The sequence below is a fragment of the Rosa chinensis genome, chromosome 3 (assembly GCF_002994745.2).
Source record: "Rosa chinensis cultivar Old Blush chromosome 3, RchiOBHm-V2, whole genome shotgun sequence".
Classification (NCBI taxonomy): Eukaryota; Viridiplantae; Streptophyta; class Magnoliopsida; order Rosales; family Rosaceae; genus Rosa; species Rosa chinensis.
In genome coordinates this window covers 5,981,367-5,999,742 of record NC_037090.1, presented here as the reverse complement: position 1 = coordinate 5,999,742, position 18,376 = coordinate 5,981,367, and the positions used below count along the sequence as shown (strand labels likewise).

At 39.5% G+C, this 18,376-nt stretch overlaps 3 protein-coding genes across 6 annotated transcripts; 1 reads left to right on the top strand and 2 right to left on the bottom strand.

The window, feature by feature from the left end:
• Nucleotides 1–69: 69 nt before the first annotated feature.
• LOC112192452 (ABC transporter G family member 11) lies at nt 70–3,707 on the top strand. The gene is made up of 10 exons (XM_024332206.2): nt 70–774; nt 861–1,150; nt 1,472–1,643; nt 1,754–1,876; nt 1,972–2,100; nt 2,189–2,383; nt 2,467–2,553; nt 2,639–2,911; nt 3,005–3,112; nt 3,200–3,707. Exons 1-10 carry the CDS (start codon nt 376–378, stop codon nt 3,542–3,544), a joined length of 2,121 nt encoding a protein of 706 aa, XP_024187974.1. The 5' UTR covers nt 70–375; the 3' UTR covers nt 3,545–3,707.
• A 141-nt stretch (nt 3,708–3,848) lies between these two features.
• LOC112192451 (phospholipase D zeta 1) lies at nt 3,849–10,845 on the bottom strand. 3 transcript variants are annotated; one of them, XM_024332201.2, is made up of 20 exons: nt 10,500–10,845; nt 9,974–10,078; nt 9,716–9,831; nt 9,496–9,637; nt 9,245–9,415; nt 8,893–9,063; nt 8,391–8,633; nt 8,189–8,305; nt 7,949–8,088; nt 7,667–7,816; nt 7,302–7,458; nt 6,684–7,217; nt 6,337–6,447; nt 5,644–5,790; nt 5,339–5,536; nt 5,137–5,238; nt 4,762–4,893; nt 4,565–4,630; nt 4,399–4,460; nt 3,849–4,313 (listed from the first exon to the last, which is right to left on the bottom strand). In XM_024332201.2, exons 1-20 carry the CDS (start codon nt 10,680–10,682, stop codon nt 4,064–4,066), a joined length of 3,297 nt encoding a protein of 1,098 aa, XP_024187969.1. In that variant the 5' UTR covers nt 10,683–10,845; the 3' UTR covers nt 3,849–4,063. The 3 variants fall into 3 exon arrangements, with proteins under 3 accessions (XP_024187969.1, XP_024187970.1, XP_024187973.1); XM_024332202.2 differs by having other exon boundaries at nt 3,851–4,313; nt 9,974–10,075; XM_024332205.2 differs by lacking the exons at nt 3,849–4,313; nt 4,399–4,460; nt 4,565–4,630 and having other exon boundaries at nt 4,770–4,883.
• Nucleotides 10,846–15,849: 5,004 nt separating this feature from the next.
• Nucleotides 15,850–17,356, bottom strand: LOC112193074 (protein-tyrosine-phosphatase PTP1). 2 transcript variants are annotated; one of them, XM_024333097.2, is made up of 2 exons: nt 17,209–17,356; nt 15,850–17,107 (listed from the first exon to the last, which is right to left on the bottom strand). In XM_024333097.2, the coding sequence occupies exon 2, from the start codon at nt 17,050–17,052 to the stop codon at nt 15,982–15,984; it is 1,071 nt and encodes a 356-aa protein (XP_024188865.1). In that variant the 5' UTR covers nt 17,053–17,107; nt 17,209–17,356; the 3' UTR covers nt 15,850–15,981. The 2 variants fall into 2 exon arrangements, with proteins under 2 accessions (XP_024188865.1, XP_040372593.1); XM_040516659.1 differs by having other exon boundaries at nt 15,850–17,100; nt 17,209–17,347.
• Nucleotides 17,357–18,376: the final 1,020 nt, after the last annotated feature.

Genomic DNA, 18,376 nt, shown 5'->3' with positions numbered 1-18,376 from the left:
ATTAGTTTTGGTATTAAATGCTCCCACCAATCTCAACCAGAGCCCATTAATTGCTGGATAACAATGGGAGCAGATCATGCTCAGCACCGCCTCTCTTTTCTTCTTCATATTGGTTTGTTTCAGGTTCAAAGCTCTCTAGCAAGTAATGGAAAACAAGCACCAAATAAATTAGTGTTTTTTTTCTTCTTCCAAAACACAAAAAAGATTCAAACGTGAGGAGGCACATTTTGCATGGGATTGGTATAATATTGCTTCTCCTAACCTCTCTCAGTCAATTTCACGCAACCCCCATTTCTTCACTCACATCTTTCATTCCATACCTTCCTTCTTAAACACAATCACAACCCAGAAAAATTCAGAGAATTTTGAGTAGTAATGACGGAGAAGAGAAACCCAGTAGCAGAAAATGCTATGACGGAGATTGAGAGCAGCAAGCCCTCTGGAAATGGGATTGTGGCTGGTGGACTTAGTCCTCTGAGTGAGACTCTATGGAGGGAGAAGGCCAGTGTGGAAATAGTAGGGGATGTGTCGGCGAGGCTGACGTGGAAGGATCTGACGGTGATGGTGACTCTGAGCAACGGTGAGACTCAGACGGTTTTGGAGGGTTTAACTGGTTATGCAGAGCCTGGAGGCTTCACAGCTTTGATGGGCCCTTCTGGTTCAGGCAAATCAACCTTGCTTGATGCTCTCTCTAGCCGTTTGGCTTCCAATGCCTTCCTTTCTGGCTCTGTTTTACTCAATGGCCGCAAAAGAAAGCTCTCTTTCGGCACTGCTGTGAGTCCATCTCTGTTTCTCCTCTGTTTTTGCTCTGTTTTTGATTCATGTGTGTCGTTTATGTGTTGTGGTGGAAATTGGTTTAGGCATATGTGACCCAAGATGACAATTTGATTGGGACTCTGACTGTAAGAGAGACGATATCGTACTCGGCTAGATTGAGGCTGCCGGATAAGATGGGGAGGTCGGAGAAGCAAGCACTGGTGGAGAGGACAATCATAGAAATGGGTCTGCAGGATTGCGCCGATACAGTTATTGGGAATTGGCATTTGCGTGGGATCAGTGGGGGAGAAAAGAGAAGGGTCAGCATTGCTGTGGAGATCTTGATGAGGCCTAGATTGCTCTTTCTTGATGAGCCAACCAGTGGACTAGATAGGTATATATTATATCATGTACTCTTGCTTTTTAATTAGTGGATAAAGTAATACTATTAGTATCTAGTACTTTGTCAATATGCTGTTCTTCAAAAATTTTATACTTAAATTGTTTTGTCTATATGCTGTTCTTCGTAATTTATATGCTCAAAATATTTTGTAACTAGTATGCTCAGATTGTGAGTATGACTTCCATCTCTGCAAAAAGCTATGTGATTTTTTTTTTTGTTATCATAAATTTAGAATTGGTTTCCAGTATATACTGCATTGTTCTGTTATAGGGTGAGTCTGCTAATGACCATTTGGGCTTTAATTCATCGCAGTGCTTCAGCATTTTTTGTAACACAGACACTACGTGCTCTATCACGAGATGGAAGGACTGTGATAGCTTCAATTCACCAGCCAAGCAGTGAAGTCTTTGAACTATTTGATCAACTGTACTTGCTTTCTGGTGGCAAAACAGTTTACTTTGGTCAGGCCTCTGAGGCATATGAGGTGAGTATCTTGATCAGTCTTTACGATCCATCACTAATTAATTTGGTTCATGAAATTATGATTAATTGTGAGGAGCTCTTAGTTACATATTCATTGCAACATGTTTGCAGTTCTTTTCACAAGCTGGTTTTCCCTGCCCTGCTTTGAGGAATCCATCTGATCATTTTCTTAGATGTGTAAACTCTGACTTTGATAAAGTAAAGGCCACACTGAAAGGGTCCATGAAACTCAGGGTACGTACATATAGAACTTTTTCCTTCTCATCTTTCTGTCATACGTAATTTTCACTTTTGATAAAACTCGATACTGGTATCTTATCTACTACCAGTTTGAGGCAAGCGATGATCCTCTGGAGAAGATTTCCACCTCTGAAGCTATAAGAGTCCTTGTTGATTCCTATCGTAGTTCACAATACTCTTATGCAGCTACAGAAAAAGTTGCAGAGATATCCAAAGTTGTAAGTGTTTTATGTTAATAAAGTGGGATTTGTGTACTGATACTTGTTAGTTACTACAAAGATTTGACGATTTTGTCATATGCTGCAGAAAGGGACTGTTTTGGACTCTGGAGGAAGTCAGGCTAGTTTCCTAATGCAGACCTTAACATTGACAAGGCGTTCATTTGTCAACATGTCAAGGGACTTTGGCTATTACTGGCTCAGGCTTGTCATTTACATTGTTGTTGTCGTTTGTATCGGAACCATCTATCTGAATATTGGAACTGGTTACGCTTCGATTCTGGTATGCTATTTGCTGAGTAATTAAAATCATATCTACATGTGGAATCTCAAATTCATTCAGGTTTGTCATTTTTGTGACTGCAGGCAAGGGGTTCATGTGCATCTTTTGTTTTTGGTTTTGTCACTTTCATGTCAATTGGCGGGTTTCCTTCATTTGTAGAGGATATGAAGGTATGTCTCTTTATTTCAGACCTAATGTCTACTTTGATGTCATGGTAGTATACATCGTTTCTGATCACCACGTTAATTTTACCAGGTTTTCCAAAGAGAGAGGTTGAATGGTCACTATGGTGTCACTGCCTTTGTCCTCAGCAACACATTCTCTGCAATGCCATTCCTGATACTTATTACCTTTCTGGCCGGAACTATCTGTTACTTCATGGTCGGTCTCCATCCAGGCTTCGAGCATTACCTCTTCTTTGTGTTGTGCCTCTATGCATGTGTCACTGTAGTTGAGAGCTTGATGATGGCGATAGCCAGCGTTATTCCTAACTTCCTCATGGGTATCATCATAGGGGCCGGAATTCAGGTCAATATCAGAAAAGAATTATCATTTTGGAGTATATTTGCTTCAAGCGTCGAACCATATTGATGAATGTTTGTGGTTTTCTTCATATTTCAGGGCATATTCATGCTAGTCTCCGGCTACTTCAGGCTACCAAATGACATCCCTAAGCCAGTCTGGCGTTACCCGATGTCATACATCAGCTTCCACTTCTGGGCTCTACAGGTAAAACAGCTGTCTTCTGTTGAATATCACTTGCTGATAAATGTGTCTCAAAGAATTGGAACTAAAACATGCTTGTTTGAATCTCAGGGTCAATATCAGAATGACTTGGCCGGCTTAATGTTTGACAACGAGACACCGGATCAAATTAAGATACCAGGTGACTACATCCTAGTAAATGTGTTCCAGATTAACGTCAGCAGATCAAAATGGATAGACCTTGGTGTTATATTCAGCATGATTGTTGCCTACCGGATCATCTTTTTCATCATGATCAAGTACAGTGAGGATGTCTCACCTTGGATTCGAGGTTATATGGCGAGGAGAAGACTGCAACAGAAACATGCCATCCAAAACACAAATATTGCTCCTGATGGTCTCACACAGTCCCCTTCTTTGAGGACCTATGCAACTGGTAAAAGGTTGACGAGGTAGACAAGATCTTCTGGATACAATTCCACAAAGTTGAAACACTTGCAATATAAACAATGTAGCAAATGCTACAAGATAGAATTATGTACACATTTTAACACTGTTCTGTTATGTAATTTAGTATCCGTATGCTTGATTTCTAAATATGATGATGGATTTGCCAAAATTGTGATGGATGCATTAGGGACTAAGATTGCTTTCTCAATTGCAGAAAATAAGCAATTCAGAAAATATTTACCGAGGAAAGAAACATAAAGACACTTCAATAAAAATTATAAAAATTATAAAAAGAAGAAGAAGAAGAAGAAAAGACGTGCATTTACATTTTACAACTAGAAATTAGTTCTTTACAATATATACATGAATGCCAACAAGGCGTGAATTTGGTCACTTTCTTTAATTTCTGTAAGTATTGTTCTGTTCTGTCATTGTTGTGTGGAACTATATACAATTGTAAGTAAAACAGATGGTGCCACTATTAATCATACCAAATTTTTGCTGCCTTCTCATGAAATATAACACTTACATAAATACTTGAGGAGATGTATAAAATTCACTTTCATTAAACACTGGTCTCAAATCTTCTTGGTTCATAAACTCTAAAGGAAAGGAAACAAGATGTCCCCTTATATGTTTCAGTCTTTCCATTGGATCGGTTTCTTTAATCTCTCCATTCTCCCAGGATTCTAGCTTCTTAGGAGCTATTCCCAGATCGATTGTAGTGTGACCGAGCTTCTCTTTCCAAAAAGCGATGGATTCTCTGAGAGCAGCTCTGTAGTTGACGGAGATAATAGAACTTTTAGAGTGCATAGAGCAAAGAAACGAGAGTAGAGAACTTTGGTAGTATAGTATTGTACCTTGAGTTTATAGAATCATTCGGAATACAAGAAAATACATCTTGGTAGATAATTAAATTTTCCTGCAGAATATTGGAGATACTTTAATTAGGTAAGGGAGCATAGAAGAAAAGCAGAAAGCAAAATACGAAAAACATGAACTGGTTATAGATCTTGCAAGTTTCACCTTTGCAGTCGCTAGCCACAGATCTTTGTATGTTGAGTCTGACACAGGATCGCTGATTTGATTTATCTGAATGATTAAAAATAAAAGAGTGTTTACCTTCAAATGAGGAAGACATGCATGAATAACAACTGAAAAAATGTAGGTTGCAAAAACTTGAGTAACCATAGAATATCTAGGATTTATCAAAGGTTACCAACCTCTCCTGCATGAAGACCCAGGTGTTCAGACCACAGGGAGCACCTAAGACTATAAGAAAACTTTCCGGCCTTCCAAGGCTGTCCGGCCATGGACGATTCAAGAAACTCTTTATCTTCTATAACTACACCAATCTAAAACAAATATAAGAAAATATATAATCAATTGAAACATTTTTGCAGGTTGTCCATTCATAAAAATCAATCTATCTCCTCAAAAAAAAAAAAAAATCAATCTATGTGAAACGATCTCAAGTACACCGCACCATAGTGTTTCTTCTCCACAACATTTGTGATTACTTGTGAGGTCACAAATAAAGAACTAAGAAATACATTAAACATGCTGAAAGCCAACTTGAAGAAAAACACAACCCATACCTCAGAGTCTCTTGATCCGAGTAAACTTCTGTCATTAATATTTGATGATCCAATCAAAGCAACACGGTCATCTACAATCATCACTTTACTGTGTACATACACCTGCATAACAATTAGGATCCATGGTAAACCAAGTTAAAGTTCATGGCTCATATTGGAGTTTGTTTCATATTACCAAGATATGCAGAATGCGAAAAAGTACCTGACTTGTGGATAGAGGGCCATCTTCAAACAGTTTACCATATGTTCTCAGACCATAGAAAGAAATGTAGTCATGTGTCTTAGGACCAGGCAAAACTTTAAGTTTATGGAGTATTGAATACTTCTCCCAGCAAATGGTTCGATACTGCCAATGCATAATGGCTCTAACAGTTGCTGCACCATAATCATCCACGCCACCCTATTACGTGGAGCCCCATAAGCACATGAAAAGGAAATACTGTTAGAAAAATATTCAGAGAAAAATTGCATGCCTCTGAATAAAGAAAACAGACAAATAATGGCTACCTGAAAGCCAGGCAAGAGGGGCATGACAACAATAACCCTAAAACACTTTTGTTCTTTGTGTGCTAGAACAATACGCCTGTACAATACTTCCAGGATACGGTTCTGTATAATCTCATCCCCTGAAAGACCTGATATGAAAAATTGATTCTGGAAGCAACCAGCGATCAAGATAGCAAGATGATCAGATCAGAACTCGAAATCAGTACTCTGAACAGAACCTAGTCATATTTAAATCACGAGTATTTGTTTGATAATCATGGATGCTACTCCTATGGTCCTACGGGAAATTCTATATCTCAAACTCATGATTATTTGACAATTTATCTTCGGACCACATCACTATCCCCTAGCCCCATCCTCGTCTTAAAACTGTAGCCTTAACTATGTATGCCCAAATTTCCTAAACATGCATGATGATTACAAATTCCAGGCCAACTCAACTGTCCAGATTTTCCCACATTCTAAAACTGACCCCTCTACTCTTTTTATTTATCCCTTAATTTTTTTAATAATTTAGCAAGTAATCATACAACATTGTTCTTTTATAAATGTATGCAGTCACCTATTTTTCTTAGAAAGTTTTCAGCTTCTAGACAAAATGTACGACCAGCCATAAGCAGAAACTTTAAGAGAAGGGAGTTGACTCATACAATGAATTAAAGAACGATCCATTCATCAAGAAAGTGGTCTAACCTCAATATACACGAAGTGTTCTGCTTTCTCGATGAGAGAGCAATAAGCATTATGTATGCTTTCTTCAGTTTGGCTAGTTCCAGCAGACCACTGGCTCACACTTCGAATTACCTACGCATCACACTTTAATTAGATGGACCAGAAAACAAAATGTACATAAAGCTAGTTTGATATTAAAGGTTTCTTGTGGATAATAAAGTAACAGAAAAACAGGAAGCCAGGTGAAGAAATTTGAAGGTTTGAATAACACCACTCTAGCGTAAGATATCATTACAGACCTAAACAGCAACTTAACAAATCCGGATATGTTAGAACCCAAATTCAATGTATTAAGAGGCATTATTAACCTGAAATTTGCATGCAGTACGAGGACCTGTTTGTCCACAGTCATCAGCAGCAACAGCATGATCACTTTCCTCTGAACTTTCTGACCATTCATTTGAAGCTGTCAAGCCAGATTGGGCCATTGAGTGTATATTGGTTCCACTTTCAAGATCCATAGAATAAAGATCATCCATCAAACCATTCATCTGCGTATCTGGGTCTAAAGCTTTGACTTTGGGCTTCCTGGAAGATAATGAAACACTACCAGATATCCCATTTGGCTGGTCAACAGGATAATGATGCATCTGCTGGGCACTTAACTTTTGATCTACACCAGGAGGTTCCAAACCGTCAGCTTCTTGAGGCAAAAGCAACGGGATATTTTGCAAAGGTGTTAGAGAGGAAAAGGAGTTCACTCTCTGGATCCCATTCTGGGTCTCTTCCACTTTCCTTTTCTCAATGTCTATCTCTCTACTTCTTCCCATGTAATGAGGGATGACCATGTGATGTTGAGGCATAAGTAGTGGAAGTGCTTGTTCATTTGGAGCTTTGTTTCTCTACCAAATGATTTATTAAGTTAACAAACTTACGATATTAACGAAAATATATGACCATGAGAACATCAGTAGCAGAAAATTTACCTTAGCATGGTTCCACCGCTGAACAAAGTGCCTGGCAATGTCACGACAAGGAGGTCCCCAGAGAGCACAGTGGACATCATGCCATGGCATACGCGGAACTTTTTCACGCTCCAATTCGTCTTTCATTACATCTTCCCAAGAATTTGGTTCAGATTCTCTATCCCAACCAAAAAAAAAAAAAAAAAAAAATTATTGCTTTGAAATGGTCATAGAAAAAAAAAAAAAAAGGGATTCTCTATCCAAAAGTCGTCTGGATGAAATATTCTTTAATAAAACTCCAACAGATATAAATCCCCCTTGTTCTAGCCTTTTAGGAAGCTAAACTGGCAATTTCTACTGCAAATTAGAGAAGCATAAAGAAATACCTTGGGTTATAATAGTCCTTCCCTGGCCATACAGAAGGAGGGCAGTCACCCACTTTGTGTTCAACCGTGTCATAACGGCCAAAGCACAAATCTAATCCTCCAATGTAGCAAATCTGATAATCAACAATGACAAGTTTTTCATGGTGTGACCTGTACATTTTCATTAATAATCTGTGGGTCATCATTGAGGAAGTAATAACATAAAACTTGCATGCTAAATTCAAGCTTGACATCAGTTCAAACTACGAAGAGGAATAGGTCAAGAATCAAGATAGTGCATACCATAAGTAAATTCCTGTGGGAAAACGGTCGGGGTAGCGCATTACTCTCACATTCTCATGAATATTTGAAAGTCTTTTCTTACTATATAAGCTGTTGATCTTTAAAGCAAGAGAAACCTCCTTGTAGAGAAGAATGTAAATCTGCAGATCAACAGCATTGTCAAACTCACTGTGCTCATTCCCATGAAGAATAGATTTCATATCCAGAATGTGAAATAAAATTTGTGTTTTTACTTTTTACCTGAACCCCTTGCTTGGCTTTTGCTTCTAGTAAAGCATCAAGCCTAGAAGAAGAGTTGATACTGAAAGGACGTCTTAGATACAGTTCTGGGCAAAGCCACCAGCCAGTAATGAATATCTGGAAGCATGTATGAATTTAATGTTTGAGACCTATAATCAGTAAAAATATCCATTAACTAGTGAAAACAGGGCAAGAAAAAAACCTCTGATTTTGCACCCTCAATAGAGGAAGCAATAGCTTCAAATGCTGCTTCACCATCTATAAACCACTGAGCTTGACTCCCATCATCAGTCAAACCCCTGGGAGGAGCAAAGGAACCGAAGCGATGAGGATGGCACCAACCTTCATGAGGCCTTAGGCCAGCATCATTAATTGCAGTAACCCAATCTTTAACTTTAGCATTGCTAGTGGTTCTTATCCTTAAGCTTTGATTTCCAGAAGCAACCTTTTGACAGTTACATATTGATGTGGTTGTTAGAAATTACCTGAAGAAAATTATATATTTGCTGCTTTAAATAGGAAAAAAACTGCATTTAGTGATCTCAAGTCTCAACACTTGTAAGGATGTAATTTAGCTGAATATTCTTAAAGCAACTTCTCTAATAGATTTCAAAACTGTCCTTTTATATAAGACATCCCTTAAGAGCAGCTAGATTCTCAAACCGTAACCAACCTAGATAAAAGTTAAGTAAAACAAAGCTTACCCTAAATGTATAACGTAAAGGGTTTCGTTCCTTTATTTGACTTGCCAAATAATTTTCAGATCCTTTTCCATTTGAGGGTGGAAGAGCATTGAAAACGATAATGTCTAGAAGTTCAGTGTCAAAAGGATCATCCAGAAAGGCCAAGAACCCAGGTTTTAAAACAGCCCAGACCTGCAATTGGACAAAGAATGAAATGAATACAAAATCCAAGTCACTACGAAGAAAAAGAAAACTGAAGGCAAGCATGGATTGGTAAACAAGCAAATTTTACATTTCAGAACTTTGAACAGTTTTGCATCTTTTTACATTGTTTATGAAAAGACTATTCATAGAAAGAGTTCATTGAAAAAACCTTTTGCCAATTGTTGCTACAATAACCCAGACAAAAGCCAGCACAAGATGCCACATCAGAATTGGCCCCTGAAAATTTTGGCAGATGCTTCACCATGACATAACCTTCTTTCAATTTTGGTCCATACTCTTGTAAGAAGGACAACTGTGAAACCTCCAAAAATTTGCAGACCTACAAATCCAAACCACTTCTTACAATAATGTAAAAATGAGTATCTAAGAATCACACCATCAATATAAAAAGGAGCATACCTCTCGACAATTCACTAGATCCATGTTTCCCAAAAAATGGTTCAAATAACCCTGCATTGCCACCTTTGCTAGGTCTGAGATGGACTGCTGCCCTCCTAGTGCTGGACGGATGATGGGCAAAGCGGCACGAGATGGAACATATCTGCAAAGAGATTAAGGTAATAAGGTCAAATTCGGTGCCAGCAGTAAAGAGAATAGGACATATGAAGCCAGAAATCACCTGTTTCTAACACTATCTTCATTATGTAAAGGAACAGCCCCATCATCTGGTTCATCATCATCTTCCACTACTGCTGTCTGATCTGCTATTCCTATGCTGTGGAGCCATTCTTTAACCTTTCAAATACAGTTCCAACCAGAGTTATACGAAAGATTATGCCCTCTACTTGTCAAACAGTTATATCCTCACTTCAACTATTAGCACATTCCTAGTGCCATATGCAGGCATATGGTGCAGAATATGAATCATAAGGCAAACCTGCTCTTGTTTCTCATGGAACTCCTCAATTATTGCGCGTTTCTTCAATGCAAAATGTAGATAGAGAACTTGTGATGCTTTCTTCAGTAACCGCCACTTGAACTGCTAAAGCCGAATACATTCAGAACATAAGAATCTACTACTTGCATCGAGAGGAAAATGATGTCTACAAACCATAGTGAAACGATCACAAATTTTTCAGAAGACACTGCACGTGATCACCCCAAATCCTGAACAAACGTACACCGTTTCTACAGCATCCGGAAACTAATGTAACACATAAATGGTTAAGAACACAGCGTCGTCTAACATGTAGTCTAAATTCTACTCCATGCAATATTAGTACCCAGAACAAAACAAAACAAAAATCCCAGAAGGGATACAACTCATTTCTCATCCACGTATAATAAACACAAAAATCCCAGGATCTCTAACAGCTGTTAATTAAAACTCAAACACCATGCTACGATAAATAACCAATTTTTGCACAAAAGCTTAAAAATTTAATCCAAAGAGAGAAGCATGCCTGTTTGTACTGAAACTCAATTGTGTAAGACAAGAGCATGGGGCTGATATCTCCGGTATCGGGGCGCGACACCGATACGATAGTGGCCACCGGCAACTCTTCAAAAATGGGCACCATCTCCCCGCATTGCCGGAACGAGTCGGAGCGTACGGCACCCTTGCCAATGAGCTTCTCCGACGACATCCTCTATCTCTTGCTTCAATTCAAAGACTACCAATAATAAAGTAAACTCTTGCTCTTGCATATCCTTATAGACTTCTCTTGGAGTTTGGACAATCAGAGAGAGAAAGCGAGAGAGACAAAGTTTCGACTTTTGTTTTGGAAATTGAGAGAGAAGAAGCTTTGACAGAGAAATGAAGCGGTTTTTATAGTTTTAGTACCGGGAAAATGGGAAGTGGGGGGTGGCGGCTTTGGGTCACCTATGGTGACATGGAGTTTTCGTGAAGTTTGGTTCTTAAGGAAACACGTGTCGTTTTTCAAGTTCTTAACCTAGATGGGAGGGAGTTTTTGTGGTACCTTTGACGGGTTGACTCGATTCATGTTTGATTCAAGTTGGCAGGATATCTGAACGACATCTACAATGACAATAACAACCCTGCAGACATGAATCCGTTCACAAATTCCTTGTCTATTGTGACTCTGTAAGTAATGTTCTCAGTCACCTAGATTGTTTTTTTTACTACATACATACTTGATCAATCTGATTTATGTTCTACTCATACAATGTGAGAGTTCTTGGGCAGTTTTTTTTTTTTTTGTGATTTCGGGTGTCTATTTTTATATTTTTATATAGTATACTCAAATTCGAATCTCGTTTTTTTTATCGGTACTTGAAAAGTTTAAATCAAAATAAATACAAAAGTTAGTTCGAAACTTTGCCTCATTGAAATACTGTATCATATACTCTTACTTAGATGACACTTGATTCTGTACTCAGTTGTGCTAAACTATTTTGGATTTGGATTCAAAAGTGAAAAGTAACATGGCAAATAGAATGAATTTATTTGCCTTATTTTTCTCCACCCTTTAGTTGAATCCAACAGTAATTATGCACAACTGTGTACAAAATAATTGAATACCAAAACATGACTCATGTATTTTATAAGCTTATAAGCATCATTCCTTTCAAAATGAATATGAAGGCATTTTGGTCAATTTGCATATGAGATATGACGTCATGAAAGGGTTCAGTGAACTCACTATTTTGATTGGTTACGGCATATCCCCATGGTAGGATCACTCAAAAAGAATATTCATATTTTGTGCCTACCTCTAAGAATATGCTTGAAATGGGCGTATGATGGCCAAGCTATGTGACAATAATGCCCATGCATATGTGAGATTAATTATAGCTAATTAATTAAATATAGGGGATGTGACCACTTACCTAATTTCAGCATAAACATTGCTCACTTACTCCACTAAGAGTTTTTTAACCAATTTACCCAATCTAACATCTTTTGACAATTTTGCCCCTATTATTAAATTGAAACTTATTTTCTCTCTCCTCCCCCTCCTCACCGATATATATATATATATATATATATATATATATATATATCTCTCTCTCTCTCTCTCACCCACAACTAAAACAATGACAGAGAGCAAGAATCTCCAGCACGGCATCATATTTTCAGAAGAGGCGGCAAATGGAGGAGGCGCCGACCGAGTGGATCTGCATCGCCGGAGGAGGAGCACATGAAGACTGAGACCCCGCCGTATGCCGAAACAGCCCAGATGTTTTCAGGGTCGGCGGTGAGGGCTTCGACGGTGATTGCCGCCTTCTCTTTCAATTTGGTAGCCCCGGCTTCGAACACCGCCTTGCGCGACTCAATGTTTGGAGAGGCGAGGGGCGAGACGACGGAGCACGCCAGATCTGAGCAACAGATCGAGGTCGCGGAGCTGTTGGTGAGGGACGCGGCTGCCATTTCGAGGTCGTTCTGCATGTAGAGCATCCCGCTGATGAACGATCGGGGCTGAAGCGCGAATTGACCTTCGCATTGGCTCAAGCGGAGGGCTCCTGTTCGTTGGGCCAGACCCAGGCCAGGAAGGCCTAGAATGAGCTTCCGGTGAATGTGAACCGTAAGAGATTGAAGAGGGAGGCGATAAGCGAAGGTCACCGAAGACAAATTGAAGAACAGTGTTGTGGAGATGGCTATGGAGTTTTAAGGAATAACATCTTCTTCTTTTTTTGGGCTAAATACTGTTTACCACCCTGTGGTATGGAGCTCGCATCAATTCAGTCCCTCGATTTTCAATTTCATCAAAAACACCCCTACGGTATTATTTTCTCGTCCAATAGGTCATTCGGATTAAATTCCGTCAGTTTCTAACATTAACTGCTGACGTGACATTCCAACTCAGCAAAAGTGGGACCCACACGCATGTGAAATTCCCAAAATGACCCTGGGCAACAGAATATGGAAAAATCCAAAATTAATTCCAATTTTGAGGTTGAGGAGATTCGAACCCCTCCCAAAGCATATGCAAATGAATGGCCCAACCACCAGACCACTTGCATAGTTTTGGTATATTGCAAACAAAAATAGTATATCTACATAATATTGTTTTTTTTTTTAAATCCCCACCCACCTCTCTCCTCCTCTTCTTTCTCTTGGGGAAGTTGCAGTTGGCCACCATTGGGGAAGCTTCTCCCCGAAGCGAACTCTCTCCATCCCAGCCACCATTGAGCTCTTCCTCACCGACGATAGGTGATTATCCAAAATCGCCAAACCCCTGTTCTTCTTGACTCTAACCTCCTCTGCTCTTGGCTTCTCCATCCTCGCTACCACAACCTCTTTCCCTCCAAGACTCCTATCATTCCTCGTCACCACCTTCTCCCTTCCATAACCCAACCCGCTCCCAAACCCTAACCTCACCAACCCAACCAAAACCCCAGCACGACGGCGCAGGTCAACACGACGAAATTGCCGACGAATCGCAGCGTGGAGGGGCGGCAGGAGACGACTATCCTGAGATCAATGTCGACGGAGACGACGGTCTGGAGGTCGTCCGCGGCGGAGGCGAGGAAGTGGCAGAGGTAGGAGTGGTAGAGGCTGTTGAGGTTGAAGGTGGCTTGGAAGTTTTCAGGGTCAGAAGAAGTGTAGAAGGCGGGCTTGGCGGTGGGGACGGTGGTGGTGGTGGTGGTGGTGGTGCTGTTGGAGTTTCGTCTGCGGTTTCGGCGATTTCAATTTGGAGGGCAAGGCATGGAGCAGGAGAAGGAGGCTTTGGGAGCGCGGGTTGCGGAAGAAGAAGAGGAGAGGAGGAAAGAGGTGGGTGGAGATTTAAAAAAAAATTATGTAGATATATACTATTTTTGTTTGCAATATACCAAAACTATGCAAGCGGTCTGGTGGTTTGGCCATTCATTTGCATATGCTTTGGGAGGGGTTCGAATCTCCTCAACCTCAAAACTGGAATTAATTTTGGATTTTTTTTGCATATTCTGTTGCCTAGGGTCATTTTGGGAATTTCACATGCGTGTAGGTCCCACTTTTGCTGAGTTGGAATGCCACGTCAGCATTTAACGTTAGAAACTGACTGAATTGAATCGGAAGAACCTATTGGACTAGAAAATAATACCGCAGGGGTGTTTTTGATGAAATTGAAAGTCAAGGGACTGAATTGATGCGAGGTCCATACCACAGGGTAGTAAACAATATTTAGCCCTTTTTTTTTTAATGTCTATTGGATTGGAGTCCAATGATCTACTATCTGTTCAACAATGTGAGTAATCTGACATTGCAATGTAATTGTGGGGTTTGTTTGATGGTCTACTGGGGGCAGTAGACACATTATTGGCCCCCAGTACACTTTGATATGAGGGACATGGATCACTATAGTGTGGTGTTTTGATAAGTTACCTGTTGTTTTCTGTGTATTAAAGTCAAATTATCTGTTAATCCTACAAAATGGGGCATTTTTGGTGGTCTATTGGGAGGCAGTAGAGACATTAGACTTTGTATTGGGGGGCAATAATATGATTATTGGGAGCCAATAATATGATTATAAATTGATCAATTGTGTCTGTAGTGTATTCATTTTGGTTTTGGGAGTTCATACAATTCACTGGACGGTAATAATATGATTATAGGAGGCAATAATATGATTTTTGGGCGATAATAATATGATTACTGGGGGGCAATAATATGGTTACTAGGTATTATTAGGGACTGGTCGCCGGATTCCCTTCACCGGTCGCCGGATTCCTGTCACCGGAGTCCGAGGCAGGCCACTAGTCACCGGAGTCCGGCAAGGTAACCAACGACTTCTCTCTCTAAGTGAGAAAGAAGGAGAGGGCAAAAAAGTCTAAAAAATAAATAAAAAGAATAAAAATTAATTAATTGGGTAATAGGGAAATAATCTCTTAGAGTGTTTTGGGTAAATGAGGTTAAAAAACTCTTCGTTGTGCAAGTGGGCAATTTTTAAGCTGAAATTTGATAAATGTTCATTTCCCCTAGTATAATCACTAGAATAGGGGATGAATGGTTCTAGTTGGGGATTCGATATTCCACCCGCTAAAGAGAATGATGCTACATGAAATTAAAAAACAAAGTCATGTTCCTGTCGAGCATTTTGTCGTGCACGGCTAAATTATGCAGCTCATTGATAGTGATTTAAATGATAATTGAAAAATTGTGGCTTGGCTAACAATTGCGTAATGGTTTCACTTTGCTTGATTTCTTGGAATTATGATAAACTTGGTAGAGAGATGTATGACCAGAACAGAAAACTTGATAGTCCTTCTTAATGACTTCATAACAAGTCATGGAGTCTGTTTTAATGAAATGAGTACAATATGGAAAATTTCACCGTGAATACTGAAGCAGATTTTGCTGACTCTCTTGTTACTTAATGATCATTGGAGAGAGTTTCTTTTGATTCCCTCAATGCTTTTAGTTTCGACTTTTTTTAGTTCAAGATGTAATAAGGGTTTCAACTTTCAAATTACTAAAAATAAATAAGCTACAAGAGAAAGACGTTTAAGATTGATAATACTAATTTTGTTGTGGATTAATTATTCGGTTTCCGAGTTTGGTGAGCTTTGACGAAAGGTTGGAGACAAGAAAGAAACGTTTATAGGAAAATGATACATCACCAAAAGCGTTATATTTCTCTTTTAGGCAGAGCTATTTTTTTTGTCTGAGCTAGGAAAAATTTACATTTGCTTTTACTTCACCTCATTGGTGTTCTAACACATGAATCATCCACTAACTTTCACAAAGATTGACTCGGAGCTTGAACCAATACTTCAAGCAAATCTCCAATTTGGACAAACCCCATGTCTGTTTAGAATTGTGATAATGCAACGGAATGTTAACATAAAAGATGATGAAAGCACTCATTCAGATATAAACATAACTGATTCATAAATTTTACTTGAATCAATAAAGAAATTAGCAATGGCTTAAAACCTCTAAAACAAAAATTGTTTACTAGGATAGTAATGACAGTTAGCAATGTAGCATCAACTGATCCAGCACTACTCTTCATCTTGATGATCCGAGATGAGTTCTTCCAATTCATCGATGATCGCAGAATAACAGAACCAATATTGCTTCAGCGTCTGGACCATTCCATCTCGCTGAGACCTGAATGTGGCAACTGTATCAGCAACATCTAAAGCAGACATGTCCCCAGAAAGAATTCTCTTCATCGTATCATGAATTGTGCAGTATGTTCCAGTTCTCCCAATACCTGCACTACAGTGCACCACAATCGGGCCAGCCTCTGGTGGTGCCTCTTGATATATCAATCCTTTCAATATTTCGCGAACAGCAACCGTGTCTGTGGGAACTCCATGGTCAGGCCATTCAGGATACTGAATATGCAAAACCGATACTGGTGGCTCCTCGGAGTTCTCCTTATGCTTGACCTCCAAAAGCCGCAACACTAACGGAGAATTAGTGTCACTAGACTCGCTACTTCTCATCCACTTAGTGACTATACACACATTCCCAAATTCTCTCTCGTCTTCTGCCTGAAAATAATCTCCACATGTATCCATGTCCAAGCAAGTAAGCATAATCACAACAGGGCAACGGTACTGGATCACCATCTCCCAGAAATCCTCATACGTATTCGGAAGTGGACCTTGTGTTGCAATAAACCGAGACGAGCTTGTGGTGATGAAGCTGGCATTGATGTAGTCCCTTCCACTTTTGGATGAGTCCTTCAGAACAACCCTGTTTTGGTCATATGGCACAATATTATCGTAGCGGTTCTTCCTCCAATTGACACTGCTGAGAGCCACATTGCAAGTCTTCTCCTTCCTAGTTTCAGCTCTCCCCTTATTTACCTTACGAAACTCCTCTATAATCTGCCGAGGCTCGTCGAGCTTGTCTTGGAAGAATTTGAGAGCCTGGGAGCAATACTTGTACTGATCCTGGGTTAGTACTACTCTCCGCCGATTCTCGGCGGAGAATTCCGAGAATAGGTGGGATTTTTCTGAGGGGCAGCAATCCAGTTTTTGAGATTTTTGTCTTCTCACATCAACAACGTCATGATCATCCTTTCTCCTCTTGCTTCTTTTAGTCCTCTTGATCTTTGGCATCCCTAGATAGTCTTGCTTTCTAGTATCGAAAATTAAGAGAACCCCACCCTAAACCCTAAACCCAGGTCAGTAAAGGTAGGGGTTTTAGTTTCTTGTGAACACACAAGTATAAGCTTGATTAATCTAGGAAAAGCGAAACACGAACCCAAAATTTACCTCACTAAAGCTTCAGAGATGGGTAATGTTGATTGAGGTTCTGATCCCGACTCTAGGGTTTGGCCAGGTTTTGGATTTGGGGCAGAAAGAGAGTAGGGGATTTTGATCTGGACGGAACCCTAATTCGAATTAGGGGATTGTGCTCTGTTCGGGTTGGAACAGCGGGGAATTTTATATAGGGAGACAATAGACTGGAGATTGATAGATGGACTGTAGTGTCGGCCTTGTTTACATGTGATGTTGGCCCAATTTTTGGGCCTTGGCTAAAGAAGTCCATATATATATCAACATATTCCCAACTTTTCCACAATCAAGGAACTTTCTCCAAATATTCTCAAAAAAAAAAAGAAAAGAACTTTCTCCAAAAAATAGAAATGGACCGAGATCATCATCTGCCACCCACAACTGTGGATTTAGCACGATTTTTTTTTGTTGAATCTTATGTTCTTATTTTGTCCCAAAAATATATCTACTCTCAAATCATGATTTTTAACAAATTCTACAACTGATGAAACTCAAAATTCTCGACTCATTTTTAAATTATTATTTTTAACTATTTGTCAAATTCTGAACAGAACACCGAAAAACTTGTAAAATATAATAGGGTATTGTTCTATTTTTTTGAGAAAATAAATAACTTCATTAATTTATCTATGGCCAGAAGGCACGTACATCAGATGCTGTTTCATACCAAAATCATAAATGACACAAGCTACCGAGCAAAGGACATGTGACCCTCACTGTTAACACATACGCTCACATATTTGAGCCAAACTACAAGGAAACAAATCCTCACTACTAACCTCTCTTTGAAAAGTAAACATAGTCGCCTAGATACCTCAATTGGTGTACAACTAGAGAAAACTAAGATGAAAGTAATAGAAGACCAACTTTCTAGTAGTAGGCAAGAAGACCAAGAAAACCTATAGCTTTCCTTTGCCCTTTTCTCGAGCCTCCAGCTGTAGGGTAATGATCCTCTGGGATCTCAAATATGAAACTCAGAAGAAAAGGAGTCTATTCGCAGGGTCCACCAAAGAGCCTAATGCCGAAAGGAACTCAGAGCCGGTTTGGACACTCCAGGCCCATTTGATTTTAGCCTCAAAACTGATTTGGGCCACCACAATCGTTCGGGCTTCCAAAATGATTTGAGCACCCAAACTGAGTTGGG

Bases quoted from the DNA above. Each gene is read 5' to 3' on its own strand.
- LOC112192452 (XM_024332206.2), top strand. From the start codon at position 376: ATGACGGAGAAGAGAAACCCAGTAGCAGAAAATGCTATGACGGAGATT. The intron at 2,101-2,188 runs GTAAGTGTTTTA...CATATGCTGCAG, and splicing joins TTGCAGAGATATCCAAAGTT to AAAGGGACTGTTTTGGACTC. The intron at 2,554-2,638 runs GTATGTCTCTTT...TAATTTTACCAG, and splicing joins CATTTGTAGAGGATATGAAG to GTTTTCCAAAGAGAGAGGTT.
- LOC112192451 (XM_024332201.2), bottom strand. From the start codon at position 10,682: ATGTCGTCGGAGAAGCTCATTGGCAAGGGTGCCGTACGCTCCGACTCG. The intron at 10,079-10,499 runs GCATGCTTCTCT...ATTCGGCTTTAG, and splicing joins TTGAGTTTCAGTACAAACAG to CAGTTCAAGTGGCGGTTACT. The intron at 7,459-7,666 runs GTATTTCTTTAT...TGGTTGGGATAG, and splicing joins AAGGACTATTATAACCCAAG to AGAATCTGAACCAAATTCTT.
- LOC112193074 (XM_024333097.2), bottom strand. From the start codon at position 17,052: ATGCCAAAGATCAAGAGGACTAAAAGAAGCAAGAGGAGAAAGGATGAT.